The sequence below is a fragment of the Anas platyrhynchos genome, chromosome 11, assembly GCF_047663525.1.
Source record: "Anas platyrhynchos isolate ZD024472 breed Pekin duck chromosome 11, IASCAAS_PekinDuck_T2T, whole genome shotgun sequence".
NCBI lineage: Eukaryota > Metazoa > Chordata > Aves > Anseriformes > Anatidae > Anas > Anas platyrhynchos.
The window spans coordinates 3,648,833-3,672,745 of NC_092597.1; the positions used below are offsets into that span (position 1 = coordinate 3,648,833).

A 23,913-nucleotide genomic window follows, 5' to 3' on the forward strand; every position below is an offset into this window, starting at 1 on the left:
GTTGCACCAAATTCCCACATTCAAGCATAGAAATCCCATTCTCTCATCAATAGACTAACAATCTGTTTCAGAGTGAAAAGTTATAGTAAGATGTCTGTTTCCTGATTTTTTTCCATAGATTCCAATACAGAAGGCAGAAATTTTACAACAGCTGAATAAAGCAGAGATCTTCCTGGAAAGGAGAATCAAATGAGAAAATCTGAAGAAAAATGCTGAATTTAGTGAAAGTTTAGCCACTGCTACAACCAAAAAGGAAACTGCAATATAAGCAGAAAAGCAGATACTCAGACTGAAGAAATTAACATGAGGTAGATTACTGACTTTTATCTAATATGCAGACCTGTAAGCTGTTTCTTGTGCTAACGTTTCCCCAAACATTGTGTTGCCTGGCATATATAAAGCTTTAGCTTTTAATATTTTTTTCAGTCACAACTGTGAAAATAAATCTCATACAGCTTCCAAACAGTTGGGCCTGTTACAGAATCATAATGCGTGACTGTTAAAACTTCTAGAATTCTGGATCTTTGTTTCTAAGTGAAAGGGTTGTGGAATTTCAACTGAGAATATTACATCTCCCAACTTGAGAACTGGCAAAAAATACACAAAAATATCAGGACTTCAGAAAGACTGTGACAAAATGTTTTGCTATTAGTTTCCTGAAACCCAGAAAATCATTGTGTTTCTATAAATGACCTTCTTGTTACCAAAATATTTAAAGTAACAGGTCTTGCATGTCCTTGCAAAGAAACTTTTAAAGAAAAACAATTATTCCTTTTTTTTTTTTTTTTTTTTTTTTTAGTGTATTGCAATTTGTTGCTCCAGAAGATGTCTATTAGCACAGTTGTCAACTGAGAACATGTTTACACATTTTACATGTTTTACATTTTACAATTTAGGTTCAATGGCTATACACATTTTGCTTGTGAACACCTATTTTTGTGAGCATTATCATCACCGGCCAACATGCAAGTTTTGATGTGGTCCCGTATGACGTGGCCCAGTTGCTAAGTGCCTATCTGAACATGAAATGAAGATACTAATTTTACTGGTAGCTGCAGCAATGAAATATTCAAAGTAGCTATGCAATTGCACATAAAAATGAAAACAAGGTATGAAACGCAGACTGTCTGAAAGACTTCTGAGGCCATCTCACGAAAATAAAGTGACACAGTGTTGTCTTTATGTGTCCTCAAAGTCTACAATCACTCTGGAAAGCTCTGAGGAACTGACAGTAGAGTATCAGTATACTGCAAGCAGGAGAGAGGAAAAAAAAATAAATTGCTAAAAGGTGGTTAGAGGGACATTATCTGTGTAAGAGAATATCCTGGTTCCTTCATGACTAGGCTGTGTAATTGTTTGACCCAGTCTGGGAGGTAAAAAATAATTATTAATTATTTTATTATTTAATTATTTTAATAATTATTTAAATTGAATATGATTTCTTCCAGAAAGTGGGAGACAAAAAGACTTGAGATACTGAAATATTTTTTGGCACTGAACTGAAAATCTCTTTGCCTTATTGTTCTCCAACTTCTTATATTGAATTTACTGCAAAACCAACTCCTCTGGTGGTGTGAAATGCTGGTCAGTCAAACAAACATTCACAAGTAGGAAGGGAGATGGAGACCAGGATACAAATGCCCACAGGTAGACAAAAAAATAGAACCAAGTCCTGCAGTTTCAATAATTTATTCAGAATTCAATATTCACAAGCAGTTGAATCTCCCACTACTTTTCTCAAAGGGCGAGCAATTAAAACAGTAAAGAATCGAAAGATTCAAATTCAGTTTTTATTTCAACAATCTTCCTCATAACTACTGATACAAACCTGCTAAAAAGATTTGATTTAAAATGTTGCTCAATACAGTCAAAAAAAGGCACTGATCCACTTAAAATAAGGTCTTAAACTTCTCAGATAATCCCTTGTTTCAATGTTGGTATTGATAACTTGCAAATTTCAATTTCAATTAAACAAGATTTATCACTAGTTTCAGTCCTGTTAGAAGGAGTTAGGGACATGTGCCTCAAAATTGATATGGGGAAGGGTGCTTAATTTTCTTTAATATGCATGCATATATGTGTGTAGTTTGACAATGCATGAACCAGAAAAGATTTAATAGCTATGTACAGTTGTTTACTTTGTGAAGAGAACTCAGTATCTGGCTTATTCCAATGTTTTAGTTTCTCCTCCTCTGTCCCCTATGTACCCCTTCATATTATAGCAGCAAATGAACATTTTTCTGGATAATTACACTATTTAGCATGTTTTTATGAAGTTAACTGAAAAGGTTAACTTCAAATTAACTATTTAAAGGTTAACTTTAAATAAAAGGGTGTTTTACAGTAGAAGTTTTTTTTCCTTAAAGAATCATCAAAATGCAGAGATCTCTAAGTAAAATCTTACCACTGTCACTCTTATCTTTTCTTCTCTTTGCCTGTGCCTGGGACTACACCAGCAGCTGGCAGCATACCCGATGTCCTGTGCCAACAGAGGGGATTTAGTTCTTTAGAGACCTCAGTTGGAACACATTCTCAACAGGTAGCTGCCTGCAGCTCCAGGGTCCTTGAGTAAGTGATGTCTCTTGGCTTTGGGGTCACTTTCTTAGTGTAGATATTTATTCTGAGTATGGCTCTTGTTTCTTGAAACTATGTAAAGGTATATTTACTTTAAAACTTAAGTTTATTTAAGAAGTACGTCATATTGCCACTTTTGAGAAAAGGCACGCCCATATTTTAAAATAATCATTCACTTTTTCACTTTTATAGTCTCCAAGTTTTTCAAAACAGCAGAGGTCAATACACTTTCCAGTACTGAAAGGTATTTCCACGTATGCGTTGGGTCTGTCTGGGATGGAATCACCTTTCCCTGCAGCAGCCCACAGTGCCATGTTCTGCACTCGTAGCTGGAACAGCACTGGTATCACTCCAGTGTTGTGTCTATTGCTGCATAGTGCTGGCACAGCATCACGACTCCCTCCAAGTCCTCAAGAGTCAGCAGGCTGGGGGTGGGCAAGTGATGGGGAGGGGACATTGCCAGGGCAGCTGACCTAAACCAACCAAAGGGATATTCCAGAACACCTGATGCCACGCTCAGCAATAAAAAGGGGGGCTCTTGTGGGGCTGTTCCTCCTGAACAACCACTACACATTTTGAGGCCCTGCTTCCCACGACGTGGCCGAACATCACTCATTAAGGGGAAGTAGAGATTTTTTTTTTCCTTCTCTCTGTGCTTCTGCACAGCCTTATTGTTTCTTTTGTTTCTTTTTCTCCCCATTCCCTTTCCCTTTAATAAAACCATTCTCATCTCAAACCTCGAGCTCTTTGTGTTGTATTTTCTCCCCCTTCCTCTTTGAGGAGAGGGCGCAGTGAGAGCGCGGTTGTGGTGAAGCTCGGCTGCCCACCCGAGTAAAACCACCACAACATACCACCTTATATGTCTTAATACAAGTTTCACATTTGATTACTTTTATTAATCTTTTCTAGTATACTCAATATATTAGCACATTTACATTAGAACAGAATGTGTTTCATATTCTTTTTAATTTGTCCTTTCATTTCTTGAGCTAGTAACACAGTAGAAGTACCCTACACTGACAAAGAATAGGGAAGTGCCATAATATTTAACATCAGTAGTTCTTTCTAAAGGATTCAGCTGACATCTTCAGAGAGATCATTCATGGCAGTACAGACCTCTCCTGCCAGAAGGAGAGTGGTTCCCATATTTGTGGCAACAGAGTGATGATCTGCACAGCCTGATAAATGGAATGGAAAACTGGTAAGCCATACAAAAAGTAAAGGTAGAGAATAAGATGCTAAGGTACTGTAATGTGTGAGAGCAGTGCAGAGGTCTCAGACAAACGGGAGTTATAAGCAGTCACTGAATAAAACAAGTGCATTAAAACCACCCACATGGAATTCTTGCCAACCTCCATTTCTAATGTCACTGATAACTTTAAAGAGAAAATTAAATGGAGTTGCAAAACTGCCAGAATGCAAGGATGACTTGCAAGATTCACAAACAACTAATAAGCTACAGTTTGCCAATGTCTGCTCTAACTGTCAAGAGCTAGGACCACTGAAATGAACAATGACAAAGCTCTAATTGAATGCAGGAGCACCAGGCTTTGCCTCTGAAAAAGCAGGACATTGTGTATCCTACTGTAACAGTTCATGCTATATCCTTGATTTTCAGATACTAAGAAAGAGGCATGTGCATCTTCATCTTTCACATGTCTGTCTTTTCCTGTTTGGTTCTCTGATCGTAACGATGTTTTATAAATATGTAAAATTTATTTTATATTTCTCTTTGTATATAAAACGATTCTCTTCTTTCTATAGCCTGCAAATCTCTCCAAATTTGATGTGAGTGAAATAGACCAGAAGTTCTCAAGCTCTAACGTTTACTATTATGGGTACAGAGGCATTTCAAGATGGCAAATGGTGTCAAAGAAACAAAATCAGAATCAGCCACCAGTGGTATTAAAAAAAAAACCAAAAAAACAAAGTTCACCTTTATTAAAACCTAAATTAAAGCCTGTATTGGCATTGTGAGATAATCTAAAAGTTCAGGTATTCCTCCTGTATAACAACACTTTTTTAAAGTTGTGGCTATAGATAGTAAACAGGTAAGACTAAGAAATTCCTATTCCCTCCTATTAGCAATGAAGCCACCTGGATTCTGAAACCTTTTCAAACAGCTATCAACAGACAGAACATTTACAATCCCCCTTCTCTCTCCCAAACACCAGAATTACAAATGGTCAATGCAAACTGGCAAAATAAGTCCAAAAAGCCCACTGCTAGCATGTGCTGGTAGAGTAGGCTTTCCTAAACTGACATTGAGACAGATTTGTGATTAAATGCTTTACAATATGTTTACACACAGAGTTTCACAGAAAAAAAATGTACTAAGGACTCAGAAGTTAAGAGGCTATTGTGCCATTCGTGTAAACATGACACAGTGGAGAACATACAGATTATATGCAATAAATAATAGTGGGATTTCAAATGAAACTTTTACTAAGTGATTTTTCAGGAAGGATGAAGTAGAGGAGAAATACACAGCAGAGCAGAAAGCCTATTCTCAGTTATTGTGGAAGAACATTTTGCTTTTTTAATTGCCAAAGTTTACATATGTGTGGGAAACTCTACCTGCAACTGTTTCTGAAATTCATTGGAACATGCTCTCCAAAGAGATTGTAGAGTCTCTTTCTTTGGAGATATTCAAAATGCACTTGGATGCGATCCTGTGTAACTTGCTCTAGGTGATACTGCTTCAGCGTGGGGTTGAACTGGATAATCTCTGGAGGTCCCTTCCAACCTCAGCCATTCCGTGATTACACACAGTTCCAGGCCAAGTGTCAGTGCTGGCATGGAAGATGCCAAGAAGCTTTTTCAAAAACTAAAAAACTAAATTAAAAACTTTTCAACTCCATCAGAAAAGTGCTTATGTACAGGTACCTAGACTGACCTTAGAAACAGCTATCTTCTGTTCAAAGTTTCTGAAAAAAAACAGCCTTGAGTTTGGACAAAGGGCAGAAGTCATACAAACAGATTAAGCACAGCTCATCTTTGTAAGAAACCACCTTATTCCAGGTCACGGGAACTCAGACTGGTAACATACACAGCACCTAGGGTTAGGGTTGGTGACTGAAGTTGGGTTAGCTAAAAAAGGCTGCTTAATGACAAAAGCTATGTAAAATCAAATATGGCTTCAAAAATGTAGGTAGTTTACAAGCTTTAACAATACATTAGTTGCCTAGTAGACTACAAGGTTCAAATATTGTGTGCTTTTTCTCTTTAGCCAGGGTGTGTACTTTGTAAGGCCCATTTATATAAATATCAACTGACTGCCTGTAACTTTTGTGAATTCCTTTGTGGAAACACAGTTAACAATATTTGCTGAAATGAGAATGGGAAGCCCAGCTCAACAGCAAGTCAAATAGTGCACTGAAGCATCACCAGAAATGACAAAAACAGAACTTCTGTCATTTAGTAATAAAAAAGAAAAGAAAAAAAAGAAAAAACTGTCCGATCCTAGTTCTTGTTTCACTCCCTGGAGTCACTAATACTAGCATTTTAGCACATAAAAAATAACGAATGGCAAACATTCCTTTTCCCTTTGTCATCCTCAGAATAACTAAGATGCCATTCAGCAAAGCTTTAAAACAGTATATTTTTTAGGCAGAACATATCATCTGAGCTCTGGCTACACTGACCTGGAAGTTAAAAGCCTACCACAAATACAGAGAAAAGAGAAAAAGGGAAGAGGAAAGCTACAGCTGCAGAATTTCAGGAAATACATTTATAAAGTCATCCCCATCCTGTTAGCTACTTCTTAAATATATTATAAAAAAAATTGGTCACAGCAGACAGAGAAAACAGTGACTGAAGTCTTGGAAAAGTCTTACTTAAACTGTAATATATGTCAATATTAATTTTTTATGTTATCAAAACTGCCATGAGAAATAGCAAAAAGTTGTCTTTTATAGCAGCAGTTTACTGACTTTTCAAATTGTTACAGGAAAGACAACACATCAGAATGCGAATGTGAGTGTGTTACTTATAAATATCAGAAGTAAGAGGTCCCTTTAATGTCAGTATGGCTGCATAGCAGCAGAACAAGGAAAGAAAGAAAAAGATGGCACCTTTTCTTATGAATTTCAAGCATTCATTACTGAAATTAGACATCTGTGATCATCTAAAGTAAGCTTTAAACATTTGACAAGTCTGATGGCGGTTGTCTGAGACCAAAAATGATGCCCTATATCATTTAATTTGGAATTTGTTTGTGTCTTGGATAATATCTTGTAGATGTTAACACAGTCTAACAAGACAATTTATTCACAAATAACAACATACTGATTAGATTTTTGTGTGCTAAGTGCTTCAGAAGGTGATCATTCGTTAAAATCTGACAGGCACATCAGAAACTGAGGAACACAAAATCGACATGGGAATTGACAAGAAATTATCGGTGGATGATAAGCAGATTTATTATGTAAATTCACAGACCCCTGAAATTTACCGAAGGCATCTCTTCTCATCTACTTTTACAGGAGCACCTGCCAAAGAAATTAGTGTTTTTTTAACCCCAGTAAATGAAGCCAACTGCCCATGGGTAGCAGATAGGCCTCTTCAGATGCCTGGTGCAACACAGTATTTTCTCCGTGCGGAAAAACACCATCCGCGTTCAGAAAAAAAAAAAAAAAAGAAAAAGAGGCGAGGAAGCGACCCCCAGGCTGGGGCCACCCAGCTCGGGGCTTTCCCCCAGCCCAGGACACAGGGTCCCTGGCCCTCGGAACGCCACGGGGGCACCGCAGCCCGCCCGCCCCCCCCTCAACGGCCACGGCGGGGCTGGCCCTGCCCGCTGGGGGGCTGCGGGGTCGGGAGAGCTCTGGTGCCCCGCGGTAGCGCCCCCGCGGCCGCCTGTACTCCCACAATACCTCCGCTTTAGCACCCCCCTCTCAGCGATCCCCCTCCCCCCGCCCCGTCGTTACCGTGAAGGGGACGTCCTCGACGCTGCCCACCGAGTAGCAGTTGTCACCGGGGTTGACAGCGCCGGTGAGCACCTGGTGGAGGTGCATGGCGGCCCCCTCCCCACCCCCCCCCACACACACACCCCGGCTCGCCCAGGGACGGCTCGCCCGGGGACGGCAGCGCCTCAGCCACCGCCGCCTCCACCGAGCACCGCGCGAGCGAGACCCGGATGGCTCCGCGCTCCCGCCCGCCGCACGGGCACGGGCACGGGCACGGGCACGGGCACTGCCCGCCACGGGAGCGCGCGCGCGCGGGAGAGAGGAAGGCAAAGGGAAAGGTGGGGGGAGGCGGCGCACGCGCCGGGCAGCGCCCGAGTCAGGTGAGGCGCGAGCAGCAGCAACCGCCCGTATGGGCGGGTGATGGGTGGATGGGGGGCGCTTGAGGAGAGCTGAGGGGCTGAGGGGGAGCGGAGGGGCGCGGGCGGCCGCTGAGGCGCCGCGGGGTGCCGGGCGCTCGGCTTACGCCTTGGGGTGAGGCTGCGGCAGGGCGCCTCCTAGGAGCAGGAGGGAGATAAAAGTTTTTTTTTATTATTTTTTTTTATTTTTTATTTTTTATTTATTTCATTTATTCCTGGCAGGAGGCATCGGTCCTGCATCCCAAGGCCCAGCTGCACCCCAACGTTTCTATTTCCCCTTGCTTTTTTTTTTTTTTTTCTTGCCTTATACTGCTTCTTGAAAGTACACATCTCTTACTGAACAAATGAGTTTACTCAGAATGCAGCGGTAAATTAAAATATAATGAAATCACCTTTTAATGGAAAAAAAAAACAACATACACCAAAAACCCAACAAAAATGTCAAAAAAGTAAGATTGACCCTATTCCCATGCTACTTAATGTCTGTTCCCTTTAAAAGGGGTTGCTATCTCTATTTGAGATGAAATGGGAGATGACCATTTTGATCTTCAGTTGGCCAGGTTACATATGAAGCTACTATAGAATGTTCTGTTCTCATGCTTCCACTGATACTTACTATTCCATAACTTTTCTGATTAACTTCCACATAAAATGTATGCTAACTTACAACTGGTTTCTGTTTTGGTAAGATTTTTCAAATGCATGCAGGAGGACTTAATGGTAAAACCAGTATATTTTTGGAAATCAGTGGAATAAAGTTTAACTAATGCCTGAAAAGATAAGGAGCTTTTGAATAGAAAATCAGTGCAGGCAGGCATAATATTAAATAGGATGACAGGAGAACACTATGATCTTAAGGAAAGCATTTTCCTCTCCTAGGTGTAGTGAAGCTGTCTGGTTTTCTTTGCAAAGAGTCTTTAGTGCAAGTAGAGTACCTGCAGGACCACTTTGATCTTACTGGGTGACAGACATGGCTGGTGAGAGTTCGGGCTTTTAGCTCAGACTTCTGTTACCTAATCAGACTAAGAGTGCCGGTAATTCTTAAGTGTGCCAGCTGTGAGAAAGACTCATTGTTTGAGCTGGTGAGGGATTTTTTAGTGTTTGACTTGTGTGGCGCTCTTATTCCACTGTGACTTTGTTATGGGACAGAGAATGAAGCAGGTAAGATTCCTCTTTAAAGTGAAAATAATGCCAAAATAGGGATTTCCTAGTAAAATACTGTGTTTGGGGCTGTGGAAGCAGACCTTTGTGCAAGAATTGCTCTCCAAGTACCTGCAGATAAGCCCTTCCCATTCCTCCTGAAAAAAAATATTTTCACCTGAGTTTTGCTGACAGATCGAGTTTCATTTATCTTGATTCATCCTTATTTGTGACTTAAATATCTCATGTTGAAATGGCTTTCAGTGCATATAACGGTGGTTTCTATGCACAAGAACATGTAGCAATCTCTCCCATTCGTCCCCTCCTTCTCTCTCTGAGGGGAAAAAGAAACACGTAAGGGGCATTTTTTTCATTTTTGTTCCTGACTAGCTTGTTGCATTGCTCAATAACTTTGCTTAGGGTTACAAAGCAAGGAAAGTATTAGCACTACCTCTACTGTAAGCTGTTTGACCAGGAATTCCCTCCTTTGGCTTGAAATTAATTGGAACTGGGGGAGAAGAAGTCCTATTACTGCAGGAAAGCAGCTGCTGGACAGAACCAAAATGACAGTTTAATTTATGCTAATAAACCACAGTTGGAGCAGCACCTTAGGTGGAGATTTAACAAGGTATTAGGAACGCTTAGGGTACTTTGCTCCTGGCTTGGTCTGGTAGGATGGATTAGATGACCTCTCATGACCTTGTTTCCATGGTATGTATGGATGACTCTTTGTTTGCCTTCTCCAAACAACAGGGAAAGAAGAAAAACAAGCCTGTAAGTATTCAAAGGTTGGGACTTTCACACTCTTTTCTGTGGCTTCCTAAATGAGTGAGAGAGAGGCAAATGAGAGAGATCCAAATTTAGAAAGCAGGCACTGAGCTACACAGATGCTATGGAGAAATAACTTTTTTTTTTTTTTTTTTTTCATTTGCTGTAGGAAGGAATATAGTTGCTTGGTGAAATAAGATATTATACAGAATAATCAGAAGGAAATATATGTTGGTATAGAAATCATGATTATAAAACAAGCAAAACCAAAACAACAGTAACAAAAGAACATATAGGCTTTTTTTTTTTTTCCCTAGGTTTCCTTAGTGGTAGAAGGGTAAAAATCCAAGTGTCTTATGGGGAGGGGAAGAAATGGTTCAGAAGACTATACTGTGGAATTTGCACAAGAAGAAGTCCTAAAGCACACATGAAAGAAATGTTCTGCCCATAGCCTGGGGGGGGGGGGGGGGAGGTCTGAAGAAACATTATGGAAGATAAATAGCCATATTGGACACATTTCATTTTATTTCAAAAGTTAAATGCTGCATTCTTGAGTTGGTATCTTGAAGAATGAGGAGCACACCTTGTTTGGACCACTGTGTCAGTTCCTATTCTGCTGAAGGCCTTTACCTGTTCACAAGAGACACACAGCTTTTAAGCACAATGCTTTTATGATTCTGTGAATGTTTTCCTCATGATTCGTGATGTCTGCCTTAAATCTTCACTGAATTATTGAAAAAATTGTATTTTTATTTGAAGAAAAGTTGTATGTTTCCCACCCCCGAACTCAAATTCAGCTGTTAGCTTGGAGAAAATCACATGCTTCAACTCATACTAAGTGGCACCTCTTCTCTGCTATTAATTTCTAAACTGGAATGTGTTTTTGTTGCTGTACTTTTGCTATTACTGACAGAATAGGATTGGCCTAATAACTTTGTAAACTGTTGTTCATTGTGTGCTGAAGAAGACATTCATCTGTGAAGGATGATCACTTCTATACTCCTGAAAAGACCTTGTTACAGCACCATTTTTGCTTGGATATTTTTAAAAGATCATGTTTCTAGAAACTGAAAGTTCTCCTTCCTCAAGGGTACATAAATGCTGAACACTTTCTGCAGTAGTTGGGTGTCTAAACATGTCCGCCGCTGTGGACCATTACTCTCCTGTAATCACCAATGCTTCAATTTTAAAGAATGAAGCTGAGTGAAGTAAAAAACAATAACATTAAAAGCTGCTCCTAAATTGCATCTTTTCAAGAGTTCTTTTAAACCACAATCAGAGACCTCTGGAGGGAAAGAACCACTGTTTTAAAAGTGTAATCTAATTAAATTGTGGGGTAGAGAAAAGGACAGATAGTTAAAACAGCACAAAGGATTTGAGGCACTTGTTCAACAGTGCTGACTCCATGACTAAGGCAGGTGATTTCTGGAAGCCCTGTATCTTACTTTTCTTCAGAAGCTTCAAGGCTTTTCTTTCTTTCCTTCCCAGTCTGTCTAATCATGATGCCAGCTCCAGATGGCTAGAATTTTTGGAGAGAGTTGTATGGGATGGGTTTTTTTTTAAGCAATGATTGACTTGTTTGTTTATTTTTCTGTTGTAAATACCCAAATGCTAAGAAAGCAGAGACAACGTAAACCCAAGTTACTCCAAGTAGCTAAATGCTAATGCTATAGAGAATGTTTAGTGATCAAATGTTTGGAATCACTTTCAGAGAGTTTAGATACTAACATACAGTAGGAGGTACTGTTGTTTTAATAAATATTTTTCATCAGATGGAAGAATGATGCTTTCTACTTTTGCAGGTCTGATCATGTGTATCTTCTCTATAAATCTCACAAGCATCAGGAAGAAAAGGATTAATACATGTGGCTATTTGTGAACTCACTGGAGGGATTCTAAGTGCATATTCTTCAACTTTTACTCTAAATGATGATTCAGTAAAACAACAAATGATTTTATAGTCAATTACATACAAGTAACTTTCCTGACCCATGGTAAAGCATTCTATATGAGACTGTTTTGAAGGCAGTAGATGTATATGAAGGATTTTCCAGGCATTTCTCCTGGTCATATTTTTAAACAAACAAACAAAACCTCAGACTCATGTCCTTAAGAAGGGTGAAACAAAATTGAGTTGTATTATGCTACAGTAAGGTTTTAATTTTTGTGTCTCAGAGGCAGACATTTCTGTCCTTAAGGTTGTAAAGGTTTAACATGGTTATTTATAGTACAGGCTCTTATCTAGAAACTGGAGGACACCAGAACAAGATTCCGATTGTGAATTTCTGAAGCCTGTTTTCAGGTACAGACTGTTTCTTCAAGGAAGAATTAAGGAAGACTTGAATTAAAAGCCTTTTTGGGGAACATATGCCAAAAAATCTCAGGACCCTCATTTGAAAAGTTTATACTCAATTTATGTGTGTTTTGCTTTCTTGGTAGCTCTTGTACTGTGTATTTCTGCAAATTCATGGTACTTTGTCACTAATACATCCTTATTTTATAAGAAAGCTATTGTTACTCCAATAAGAACAAGAATCTGTAAGGGAGTAGCTTTTCTCTTATTTTCATTTTGCTTTCCTATTGGTACTCTTCTTGAATTTTGCTGGCACTTACATAGTGTTTTTTTAAAGCAACATATAAATCTACGTTTTACTTGCTGTGCCATTCTGCCAAACTTATTTCCTATGTGTATCTGAATGTATCCTAAAACAACAGATTCTTAAGACTCACTGGCTTTTGGTAAGACTACCTTGAGCCCACTATAATATTATCTACACTTCAAATGATTGTAATATGGGCTTTTAAGTTGCAAGTGAAAACAACTGAGCTCTTAATGTTATAGCTGTCACTTTTGTGTCCTTTGAACTGTAGATGGAACTAAAATATGAAATCACTTATGTATTTAGCTGTTGAATGTCACTATGAACCGATTTTCTTCTACATTTGCTATATTAAAAACAATAAGCACTATTTTTCTAGATAAATGTATATTAGCATTGGTTGAGGAAAAGGAGTGGAAACAGTATCCAAGTAGTTTAATTTGTGTTCCTTATGTGCTCAACAGAGCATTCCGAGGAACAACTCATGTAATGAGTACCTAACTGTAGGTTTTTCTAAGTGCTCTCTAGAAGAGTTTCTTGACTCTGCAGGGAATGCAGCATGAAGAGAGATGTACTAAATGATACTGTGAACTAGTTCATTGTGCAACAGGTCACAGTTCAGTGTAATTGATCTGTGCGCAAGCTTCTGGGCTTTGATTTGGTTTGGTAATTTTTTGAGGGCTAATAATTAACTCTTCAGTATTCAAGTCAGTAGCATATGCTTCATGACCTTGTTGATACTCAAGAGCCAAACCATTGCTAGTTACCCCGATGGTATTTTTTTGTTTTGAGAACAACAGTGTAATGCCTCTATATATTGCGGTGTGGCTTAGGCAGTGCAAATGTGGTTACTATGGGTAACTTTGGGACCACAAGCTTTATGCATTTCCAGTGAGCGTGTCAAGACCATTTGAAATGAAGTAAAATAGTTATCAATATTCTTCCTTACTGATATAACTGAAGCATCTCTCACCAACTCTGCTCACTGATGACATTTATTTTTAAACTCAAGTTTCTCTTGTCTAATTAACTCTTAAAACGCTGTGGATATAGAACTGAGCATGTGCTTAGTAGTAACTGGGACTGTACAGGATTCTGATAATTTCTCTCTATATATCAGACTAAAAAGTTGAAAATACAAAATCTCCTGAGAAACAACAACTAAACATCTTTTTTTTTTTCTTTTTTCACCAAGTATCTCCAGTCTGACCACTTTGTGAACATAAGAAGCAAAGAACTTATATGCCTCTCTAGATGAAAACTAAATTCATGGGAATCAGTTACAATGAATATTATTTAGCTGTTTTTATCCTTTCTAAAACAGTCTCAGTGAAGTAAACTTCAGGAGGTAGAAAGCAACAGTAATACTCATGGGCAGTGTTTCAGTGAGTTAGGTTTGAGTTACTGTCATTTTCTTAATAAAGTGTTAAATTACCATTTAATTATGTACTTATTTATTTTAGATTAAGGAAATATTTTAGAGACAGAGTCCTGTGTTCAGAGGCAACTGCAAATTGATTTACTAGGAAAGGGACTGACAGGTATTTGCTTGGCATGACCAAATGACCTGGCTTTTTTTTTTTTTTTTAATCGATTATACCTTAAGTATTAATAACGTTCTTTGCATATATGTTATATATGCAAATGCCACTCAGGATGTGGCACTTCTGGCACATGCATTGAGCAAAGTGCTGTCCCTGTATTCAGTTGCTAAAATAAATTGTGTTTCATGCAAGATTTCTCAGAGGTCAGTTCAGGGATGACATGTATGATCTATGAAGCTCTATGGCCTTCTTCATTTTAAACTGGTGACTGGCATTCCTTTGTGGGATTTGTGTTACTAATAATAAATAATAAAAAACAAGTTACTGTTAACAGTAAGCTAAATATATTTCCCAGAAGATTATCAATGGAACAACTCATTTTTTTTTGAACCTTCTCTCCTGTGAATTTGAGTGATCTGTAGAGGTTTATAACTGTGGAGATTCACCGTGCAGGGATAATTAAGGATGATTGTTTGCCAATCAAAATGTCTGTAAGGAGCATGTAGATTTTACTCTAGTCTTCAAACTGATCTGCACAATGCTTTAGTATGTGTTAAAGTGACATTTGCTTGAATCTTTATATTATGTAGTATTGAGAATCTCTAGGATTATTTTGGGACGTGAGCTGTGTGTTCTGATCTTGCAGACAATTCTGAGATAGTAATAAAGATGATGCCTATGAAAAACATGCTCTTGGTTTCCACAACCGCAAACAGGATATGAGAAATGAAATGAATGCTAGCCATTATTAATGATAGTGGGCAAAGAGTTCACTGAAAGGGCATTGTGCCTATCCTGTTAAATACCTTAAATTAAGTTGAGACAAAAGGTAAAATTTGGACCTAATTAAATCCATAGTTTTTGCCAGTGACTTGGTGGGAAGAGTGTTTGAGGTTTTCTTTAATTTGTGTGTGTATGTCTTTGGGGTCTTGTTGTGTTTTCTTACCTGTTAGCTTGTGATCCCCCCTCACCCCTCCAATGCTTTCTGCTTTATTTTTGTTTTTCCCACTCCATCTCCCTAAACTCTTGAATTCCTTAACTCAGGTTGATCACATGCAGAAGTCCCTTGTACATACTGTGGAAATTCATGGTGGGGTAAAGAAGAGAACTTTAATTAGGCTTATGCTGGTGGTTAGGCTGCAGTGAGTGCCTGTTGTGGATGCCCCATCCCTGGAGGTATTCAAGACCAAGCTGGATGATGCCCTAAGGAAGCTGATCTATTGGGTGGCATTCCTGCCCAGGCCAGGGGTTTGGAACTAGATCTTCCAACCCAAGCCATTCTTTGATTCCGTGATCATTCTGGCTCATTTGGCACAGGAGGAAACTAATGTCAATACCTTTGGTTAGAGGAAGCAAGTGGTAGTATTAAGGAGAGGACTTGTATGTGCCAAACACCTCTGACAGAGCAGCAATGCATGTGTGTTCTGAGGGTGTGCACGAGTAAACGAGTTAAATGTCACTGATACTTGCCAGCAGCATGATATGGAAATGCTGCCCACTGCATCACACAGATCTACTACCATCTGTTCACAAAGGTTTGCTGTGGTAAGAGGAGTAGAAAATTGTATAATTTTGTTATGTTAAAATTGTGGAAAAACTTGCTTTTTTATTTTTTTACCATGGATATTTGTTTTCTGAAAGTCATCTGAAAACAAGTCAAATCTATTTGTTCATAATATTTGGAATTTCCATGGAAGGTATAAATGTAAAGGAGCCTTATCAATGTAAACAATATTTTTCTCTGTATCTGATCAACATTATGTTTTGCTTTGCTTTGCTATTCCAGCAAATATATAAATCCAGAAATTAAGGTAGCAGGACAAGCAGTCTATTATTTGAATCTTATGGTATTTCATATGTATTACTAATGAAGTACCCAAAAAGGTTCATTTCATTATGACCTTATAGTTATCAGAGAGTCTATGTTTTCCTTTTCAGAGTTAAGCAAATCAAATGAAAAATGACAATTGCTGCTATGTTTGTTGGTGAAGGGTGTTTGCCATCATTCTTGGTCAAATAACCTATTTAAAGAAACTTTATTTTGTCGCTGCCTGTGCAGCCCCACCAGGGCTGTGTGGTGGTCCACCTGTATAGTGCCTCAGACTACCAGCTTTTATCAGGCATAAATGTTAAGGTCTTACATGTACGGTTTTACTAAGAGGACCAGCTGTATGAGTAGGGCCACAAACTTAACACCTTGGATAGCTGTTTTTCCATCTGTTTCGGCACCAGCTGTGCTGTGTTACTGAAGCATGCTAAAAAATGTGAAGTACAGCATATAGGATCTATAAGCAGTATATTCTGATGTTCAAATGGTCTCCAGTTCGCAGTCCCAGCACATCATTGTGATACATCAACCTGATCTGGAGTCATCAGCTTTCATTTAGCTAAAGCATCTGTCACTGTTTTGCTGACATATTCTTGTGATGGGAGCAGTAGTTGCTACCTCTTATCTTCTGCCTCTCCTCATCTCCCCCAGGGCTCGGTGCTGGGGCTGGTCCTCTTTAATATCTTCATCGATGATCTGGACGAGGGCATTGAGTGCACCCTCAGTAAGTTTGCAGATGACACCAAGCTAGGTGCGTGTGTCGATCTGCTCGAGGGTAGGAAAGCTCTGCAGGAGGATCTGGATAGGCTGCACAGATGGGCTGAGGTCAACTGCATGAAGTTCAACAAGGCCAAGTGCCGGGTCCTGCACCTGGGGCGCAATAACCCCAAGCAGAGCTACAGGCTGGGAGATGAGTGGTTGGAGAGCTGCCTGGCAGAGAAGGACCTGGGAGTGATGGTGGACAGTCGGCTGAATATGAGCCAGCAGTGTGCTCAGGTGGCCAAGAAGGCCAACAGCATCCTGGCTTGTATCAGAAACACTGTGACCAGCAGGGCTAGGGAGGTGATCATCCCCCTGTACTCGGCTCTGGTGAGGCTGCACCTCAAGTACTGTGTTCAGTTTTGGGCCCCTCGCTACAAGAAGGACATGGAGGTGCTTGAGCGGGTCCAGAGAAGGGCGATGCAGCTGGTGAGGGGCCTGGAGAACAAGTCCTACGAGGAGCGGCTGAGGGAGCTGGGCTTGTTCAGCCTGGAGAAGAGGAGGCTCAGGGGTGACCTTATTGCTCTTTACAGATACCTTGGCCTGTTCTCCCACGTGCCTGGTGACAGGACAAGGGGGAATGGGCTAAAGTTGCGCCAGGGGAGTTTTAGGCTGGATGTTAGGAAGAACTTCTTTACCGAAAGGGTTGTTAGGCATTGGCACAGGCTGCCCAGGGAAGTGGTGGAGTCACCATCCCTGGAAGTCTTTAAAAGACATTTAGATGTAGAGCTTAGGGATATGGTTTAGTGGGGACTGTTAGCGTTAGGTCAGAGGTTGAACTCGATGATCTTGAGGTCTCTTCCAACCTAGAAATTCTGTGATTCTGTGATTCATTGATCTAGAGATCCCCTAGAATAGGAAACATCCAGGCTGAATTTCTTCTGTTTCCAACTGCATTTTGTGGGTGGCAGCACAGTACCCCTTGTCTGTTGCTGCAAGTGGTCGGTGAGGTCAGCCTTGCATTTGTTCTGTTTTGTATCACAGATATGAAATAACCACAGCAAGCTTGAGAGAAGCCAAGTGCTCTCTCTGTTTGGTTCTTGAGCTGGGCTCAGGCTCAGCACAAAGATTAATTATTCCATTATGTCTTAGCCTGAAATGCAAAAAAATAAAATCCAACTTTGAAAAGGAGGGATGCCTAGGAGGGATGGTGCAACACTGCAAATGACTTAATTATTTAGTCCTGCCATGACTAAGAAAAGTAGTAGATATAAATCAGCTACTTTGCAATCTAGCTATGTAATAATTTATTATGGTTTGAACAGCTTAATTTGATGCTTGGGTGCTTAGACCTCTAGCACCAGTGTAGAGTCTCCATCTGTGCAGTTCTCCTAACAAAGTAACAAACAGATTAATTTATAGAGCTGGCTGTTGACTGAAATCCCTGTTCTGCAGAAAACTTTGAAACATTACTAAATTTAAACCAGAACAACTATGAAGCAGGAATTCCAAAACTTAAAAACAACAAAAAAAAAACAGTTGATGTAATAATTAAGTTATTTGGGATTGTCAGACACTGAGCTGCCGAAAATGTGATTTTTATTTTTTTCTTTCCACCACTTCTTCCACCTAATGTGGGAAATCTGGGAACTGGTGCTACAAAAGCATCAGAAATTCTTTCCAATTCCAACTGCAGAGACTGAAAATAGCTCTATTTATTTATTTATATATTTTATGGGGAAGAGAAGTGACAGGGTCTATATATTTTGCTCTATAGAGCCCAGAGTCCTACAGTAATTTTGTTATCTGCACTTGTGTTCAGTCATTTTGTAATCATGTTGACCTACCTGACTATACAATTTGTATTTGTGATGGAAAAAAAATATATACAGTATACATAAATTGTGCATTAAAAAATGTGTGTGTGCATATATATATATATATATATATATATATATATATATATATATATATATATATATAATATTGTTTTTGGTTAAATTTGGTCTCTTCACTGCTCCATGTTCCAGGGAACAGGGTATTTGAATGTTGCTGGCTTTTTCTCCTATTTCCAGCTGAGAGCAAATGAACAGATGGAAGTGGGAGATAAAATGACAAGCCAGCACAGCCAGTGTGATTTATTTATTTATTGAATCTGGGACGACAGCACACTTCTGGCAGAAAAGGTAGTAAAAATACGTAAGTACCTTTTGAGCGGTGTTTGTGTGTCAAAATTTGCTTTAGTTTCTCCCTGGATAAAGTAGGAGGGGAAGTAGTCTGTGCTACTATACATAGAAGGGGTTGGATTCATAAGGTAACAAACATTAGCATTTCAGAACTGCCAGCTGGTGGTAGCTGTGAGAAAGTTCTGTGATTCATTTGGTAAAATGTTCCTCATGGTAACTGAGGTGCTTCAGACTTGTTGGTTCTGCCAATGGTAGAAATCACCACTGGTCTCATTAGATGTTACACTGGTCATAAAGGAAGCTTCTCACAACATTGTTTTTCTTCATAGTTTGTCTGCCCATTAAGGTGCAATTGTAAAATATTTTTGCCTGTAAGTTCATCTCAGAGTTCAGCAGACCTTAAATTTGCTATTTTAAAAAAATATGAAGCACCTACACAAAGTATCAAAATGATTCACTAAATTTTCTTTGCCCTAACCAGTCAAGGGAGAAAATGAATGATCACTTCCATTAAATTCTCTCCTCCATGTTTTGAAGCATGCAGCAGGTAGAACGGCATTGGAATTGGATGTCTAGTAGAAGATCCAAAAAGAAGGAGTGGAAGGAGGATGGAATTTTAACAGTTCTGGATTCTTATCTGCATTTTGGGGAAAAGGTGTTGTCTGCAAGGTGGTGTCCAGATGGTTTATGGTAGCCAAACAAATATGCATTTGTATAGCTTTGTTCTCAGCTATGCTATTCTTAAATATTTACTGTTTGGTTTCCAGTTTAGTGTCCCAAAGTGCAAATTTGCGCCTCTTTGCTAGTAATTAGTAAGTACCAATACTGTGAAATAGATCAGAATAATTGCCCAAGGAATACTCTTGTATGTGCCTTAGAAAAATGACTAAGCATCCTCCAGGGCAACATCACATAACACTTTATAGTCCAGGAAGAGCATATACTGACAGAATGGATGCTTAGAGAAATACAGCAGAAGGCTTTCAGTCTTTTTATTACGGTTTTATAGGTTAAAGAAAATATCTCCAGGAACATGGATAGTTGCAAACCAATTCCTCTCTCCCCTGAAAACCTGAAAGGTTACAAAAAACATGGAATATCCAATTTACATACACAGAAGAAAAAAAAAATGTAGGAATAGGGCCACCTGTTCAGAGAAGTGATTATAGAAAAATTCTGTCTTCCTTTGCCTGTAGAGTGAGAGACAAGACCTTTGTCTTATAGTGACTTTTAGCTTTGTTCTTTATTTCCAATGTATGTGTGTGTGTTTGGTGTTGTGGGCTTTACAGACACGAGAGAACCTTCAGTTATTAAGCTGTATTTCTGATCCCGGAATATCTCTCTTCATGCTGTACTCAAGGAAAATGTATTTAGAAATGGCCCTTACCAAAGAGATACTTGGGACCTTGGTTAATGCAATTCAGCCCTATTCTTCTGTCTTTATGCAGGCCTATGTGTGCTTACATCATTTCAGGGTCATTTTCCAACTTGTTAAAATGTTCAAATATATATCTCCGTTACGTATCTATCTCTTCCTTTTAATAAAAACATAAAATGTATATTTTAGTATCTAATGAATAATGTAAAGATGGGGAAAAAATGCAAGATAAATTTGCTAGCATTTCTGTGCTTTATTTTAACTAGTCTGCATCTGTTGATGTTATCTTGTCAGGATTCTCTGAGTGATGCATACTGAATGTTAAAGTTACATAGCATCAGGGAAAAGGAGGCAGGAAGAAACATATATTATGTACATTACGTATGCATTATCTACATATGACCCTACAGACTTTCATGTCAGATGATATCTGATATTATAATTAGATCACAAAGTAGCAGAGGAAGGGAAGCAGTCGTTTTGTCATCCATTAGGCAGCATAAAGTCATCACAAACAGAAACCTTCATTAAGTTGGACATGATTAGTTTGAAATGTGAACCATGGAACCAGTGGTGATGATATAAAACTTTATTCTGAGGTATACTGTTGTTAGCGTAATATTTCTGTATTCCTTACACTCAGTGTATTATAGCAAGATCGTATAGAAGTAAAAAGCTTACTCTTTTTGAATAACGATCAATATTCAAGAACCAAGGGAATGGGCAATGCTCTCCTTTTTACAAACTAAAATATCAAAGAAAAAATAGAATTGCTAATGAGAAAAGAAGATGCTTAAACTGCAAGGATAAACTTGATTTCAGTAGTTTTAGATTTAAAGTGTTATTCTTAGTGTTGATCTTTCAAACATAAAATCAAAATATCTGTTTAGATAACACACCTAGAAAACTGCCTTTCTATATACATAAGTGTTGATCTGCTCTGGCAGAAACTGCATGCTTTAAAAGGGTGGATTTTTGTCTTGAACTATTTATTGTTTGTACATATTTTGTTAAGAAGTAATTAGAAAGTCGACAACCTGACACTTGACAACCCCCTTCCCTAGATCTGATGAAAGAATGTCCTTTTAATACATTTCCTTTATCCAGGCTGAACCAGAGTATTGCTTGTGGAAAGGTAATTTACTGGTGGCAAAAAGAGAACAAATTTATAGAGTTTCACCTTCAAAGCTCACTTACAGATCAACCATGCAGTCATACAAAGCATGCTGAAAAATTCTTATCAGTGCTGGATTTGCTATCAATTGATAGCAATGGTAACAAAGGATCTGTTGATTTTTACTGTAGGAACACATTGGCTTTTTTTGTTGTATTTGACACCAACTAATTAGGTTGGTCTGTTCTCAGAACAACAGCATAGAAACAGCTGCTTTCCTGTATTGTTATTCTGTGGCAGGATTTTGTTGCTTGCTAAATTGAATACTATTTAGTTAGAGTTGAGGCAGGAATAGTATTGATTCTTGGGAAAGCACACAGAACTCTTGAGATTCTGTACTCCCATTTATTCATCTGTTTAAATTTAGTGCTGGTCCTAAATATGTGGGTATTTTATGAAGACTCAGAGATTGGGGATGGCCAAAGCATGCTGAAATATTTCCACCTGAAAATACACATAAAAGCTAGTAAATTGCTGTCCTTTATTATTATTTTTTTTTAAATAGAACATTAGTGACACCCAGTGGTTATATTTGATACACTGTCTGATACACTATAAAACTTATTGTAAGCCTTTTTTCCTTGTAAAAAGTGGACCTCAAAGAACCTGCAGAAAAACTGTTTGAGGTCCACATGACTTTCAAAAAGTGCTTTTTTTTTTTTTTATCGGTATACAATTCAGGATGGAAAAGGGCTAGACAATAGGAATTTCATACTCCAGCAGCACAAACGTGGTGTAGTCATATTAGTACCCTTCTGGCTTTTAGAAAGGTAGAGAAAGAAAGCAAAAGGTGAGTTGAGAGGGAGATGAAAAGGGGTAGGGTTGGGGGGAGAGAAAGAAAAAAAAAGAGGTAATCTAATGAATATAGAAACATAGCTTCTGAACCTATCTCTGTACACCTAGGGTGTTGTCTTGGTTTCAGTTAGAACAGAATTAATTTTCTTCCTAGTAGCTGGTGGAATGCTATGTTTTGGCTTAGGATGAGAAGAGTGCTGATAACACCCCGATGTTTTAATTGTTGCAGAGCAGTGCTTATACTAAGCCAAGGACATCTCAGCCTTTTGCTCTGTCCTGCCAACAGGCAGGCTGGGGGTGCAGCAAGATCTGGGAGGGGACAGACCCAGGACAGGTGACCCAAACTAGCCAAAGGGGTATTCCATACCATCTGACGTCATGCTAAACAATATATAGGGGTGGCTAGCTGGGGGGAGGGGGCCGGACTGCTCGGGGTTAGGCTGGGCATCGGTCAGCGGGTGGTGAGCAATTGCATTGTGCATCACTTGTTTGTACATACTATTATTACTTACCTATTATCACCATTGTATTATTATTGTTATTATTATTTTTGTTATTATTATTTTCCTGTCTTATTAAACCGTCTTTATCTCAACTCAGGGGCTTCACTTTCCATTTCTCTCCCCCGTCCCAGAGAGGGAGGGGGGAGGGTGAGCGAACGGCTGCGTGGTGTTTAGCTGCCGGCCGGGTTAAACCACGACAGGTGTGATGTAACCTTTTAAGCTTCATGGGAATGATTTGGGTCCAATTCCGTATTTTCACATGTGAGCAAGTTGTATAGTTCTATATATGTTTGTTTGTCATCAGTTAAAATGGTGATATCAGTGCTTTTGTATTTTTGAGATTAAATATACAAAAGCTTAGTGAAGGAGGGGTGGCGGGGGGTAGGATGGGACACATGCTGATGGCATATCCAGGTACTTGAGTTGGTGGACTTAAACTTCGTCTTCTCTCATCTTCTCTCACAGAGAAAGGAAAATGTGTGTTTCACCAATAGGAAGGGAAAATATGGCTTTGTGGAAGAGGAAGCCTGTTGCAATTGATCTTAATCAGTATGAAATCCTATTGCTGTTAAGGAAGACTGTGAGACTTCTATCAAAGGCAGGCATAGTTTACCAAGCACATTAAAACCAGCAGTTTTTATATCAAATTTAGAAGGAATGCTTAGCTAATATGACTTATGACCTTTTCAGTGTCATTGACTTTGCATGAATTTGTTCCAAACTTTTGTTGCGTTCATTACTAAAAATGAAACATCTACATGCTTCTTTCCTGGTAGTATACTATTCTCTTTTCAACACATGCTAAGATTATGTTAGCATCTGACAGAATATGGCTGTACTTTTTCAGTATCCATTTCACAAGAGATGGTGTTGTTGTTAAGTGGCTGACTTCGAGTCTTGGGTTGAGCAGCAAGAATAACTGATCATAAACCTGAATATTGCTCAGCACTCAGTTTGTCTTTTCAGCAAGTAACCCTTCCTGTCCATTTCTGGGTAATACTTATCATTTTAGGACAGATAATATTTCCAGTCAGATTGGCTAATACTCTGCTTCATGAATGGAGAGAATCCAGGAAATCAAAATGAGACCAGGGTGAGATTGATTTTCTCATATCTCCCTTTGACAAGACTTGAGCTGAAATATTCAAATATTGTTTTGTTGTTTGTTTGTGTTTTTTTTTTTTTCTTCTTCAGATGTATGTCTTTAACTACAGAATATATTTATCCTATCTCCCACAGAAATGAGTAATATCATGAAAAACTCTTTAATCATAAACATGGAGATTGTTCTGCAGACTGCTGTGCTCTGACATTTCCAGTCAAGATGGAATAAGAAAAATAATTCTTGGAAACAAAGCGTCAGATTCATAGTTACTTACAAAGCCATAAACATAGCCTGTACTT

At 38.9% G+C, this 23,913-nt stretch overlaps 1 protein-coding gene and 1 long non-coding RNA gene across 8 annotated transcripts in view; one reads left to right on the forward strand and one right to left on the reverse strand.

The window, feature by feature from the left end:
- The window catches only part of DMXL2 (Dmx like 2), a 57,065-nt gene extending 49,344 nt beyond the window's left edge, over positions 1–7,721 (reverse strand). For all 6 annotated transcript variants that reach the window (XM_038184851.2, XM_038184850.2, XM_038184848.2 and 3 more), the window contains exon 1: positions 7,500–7,721. In XM_038184851.2, coding sequence (XP_038040779.1) covers positions 7,500–7,586 — 87 coding nt within the window. In that variant the 5' untranslated portion in view covers positions 7,587–7,721. The remainder of the gene's footprint in view (positions 1–7,499) is intronic.
- A 34-nt stretch (positions 7,722–7,755) lies between these two features.
- On the forward strand, positions 7,756–22,601 carry LOC140003447 (uncharacterized). 2 transcript variants are annotated; one of them, XR_011812151.1, is made up of 3 exons: positions 7,756–7,858; positions 18,549–18,672; positions 19,197–22,601. It is a non-coding gene; the product is annotated as an uncharacterized lncRNA (long non-coding RNA). The 2 variants fall into 2 exon arrangements; XR_011812152.1 differs by having other exon boundaries at positions 18,549–18,659.
- The last annotated feature ends 1,312 nt before the right edge of the window (positions 22,602–23,913 follow it).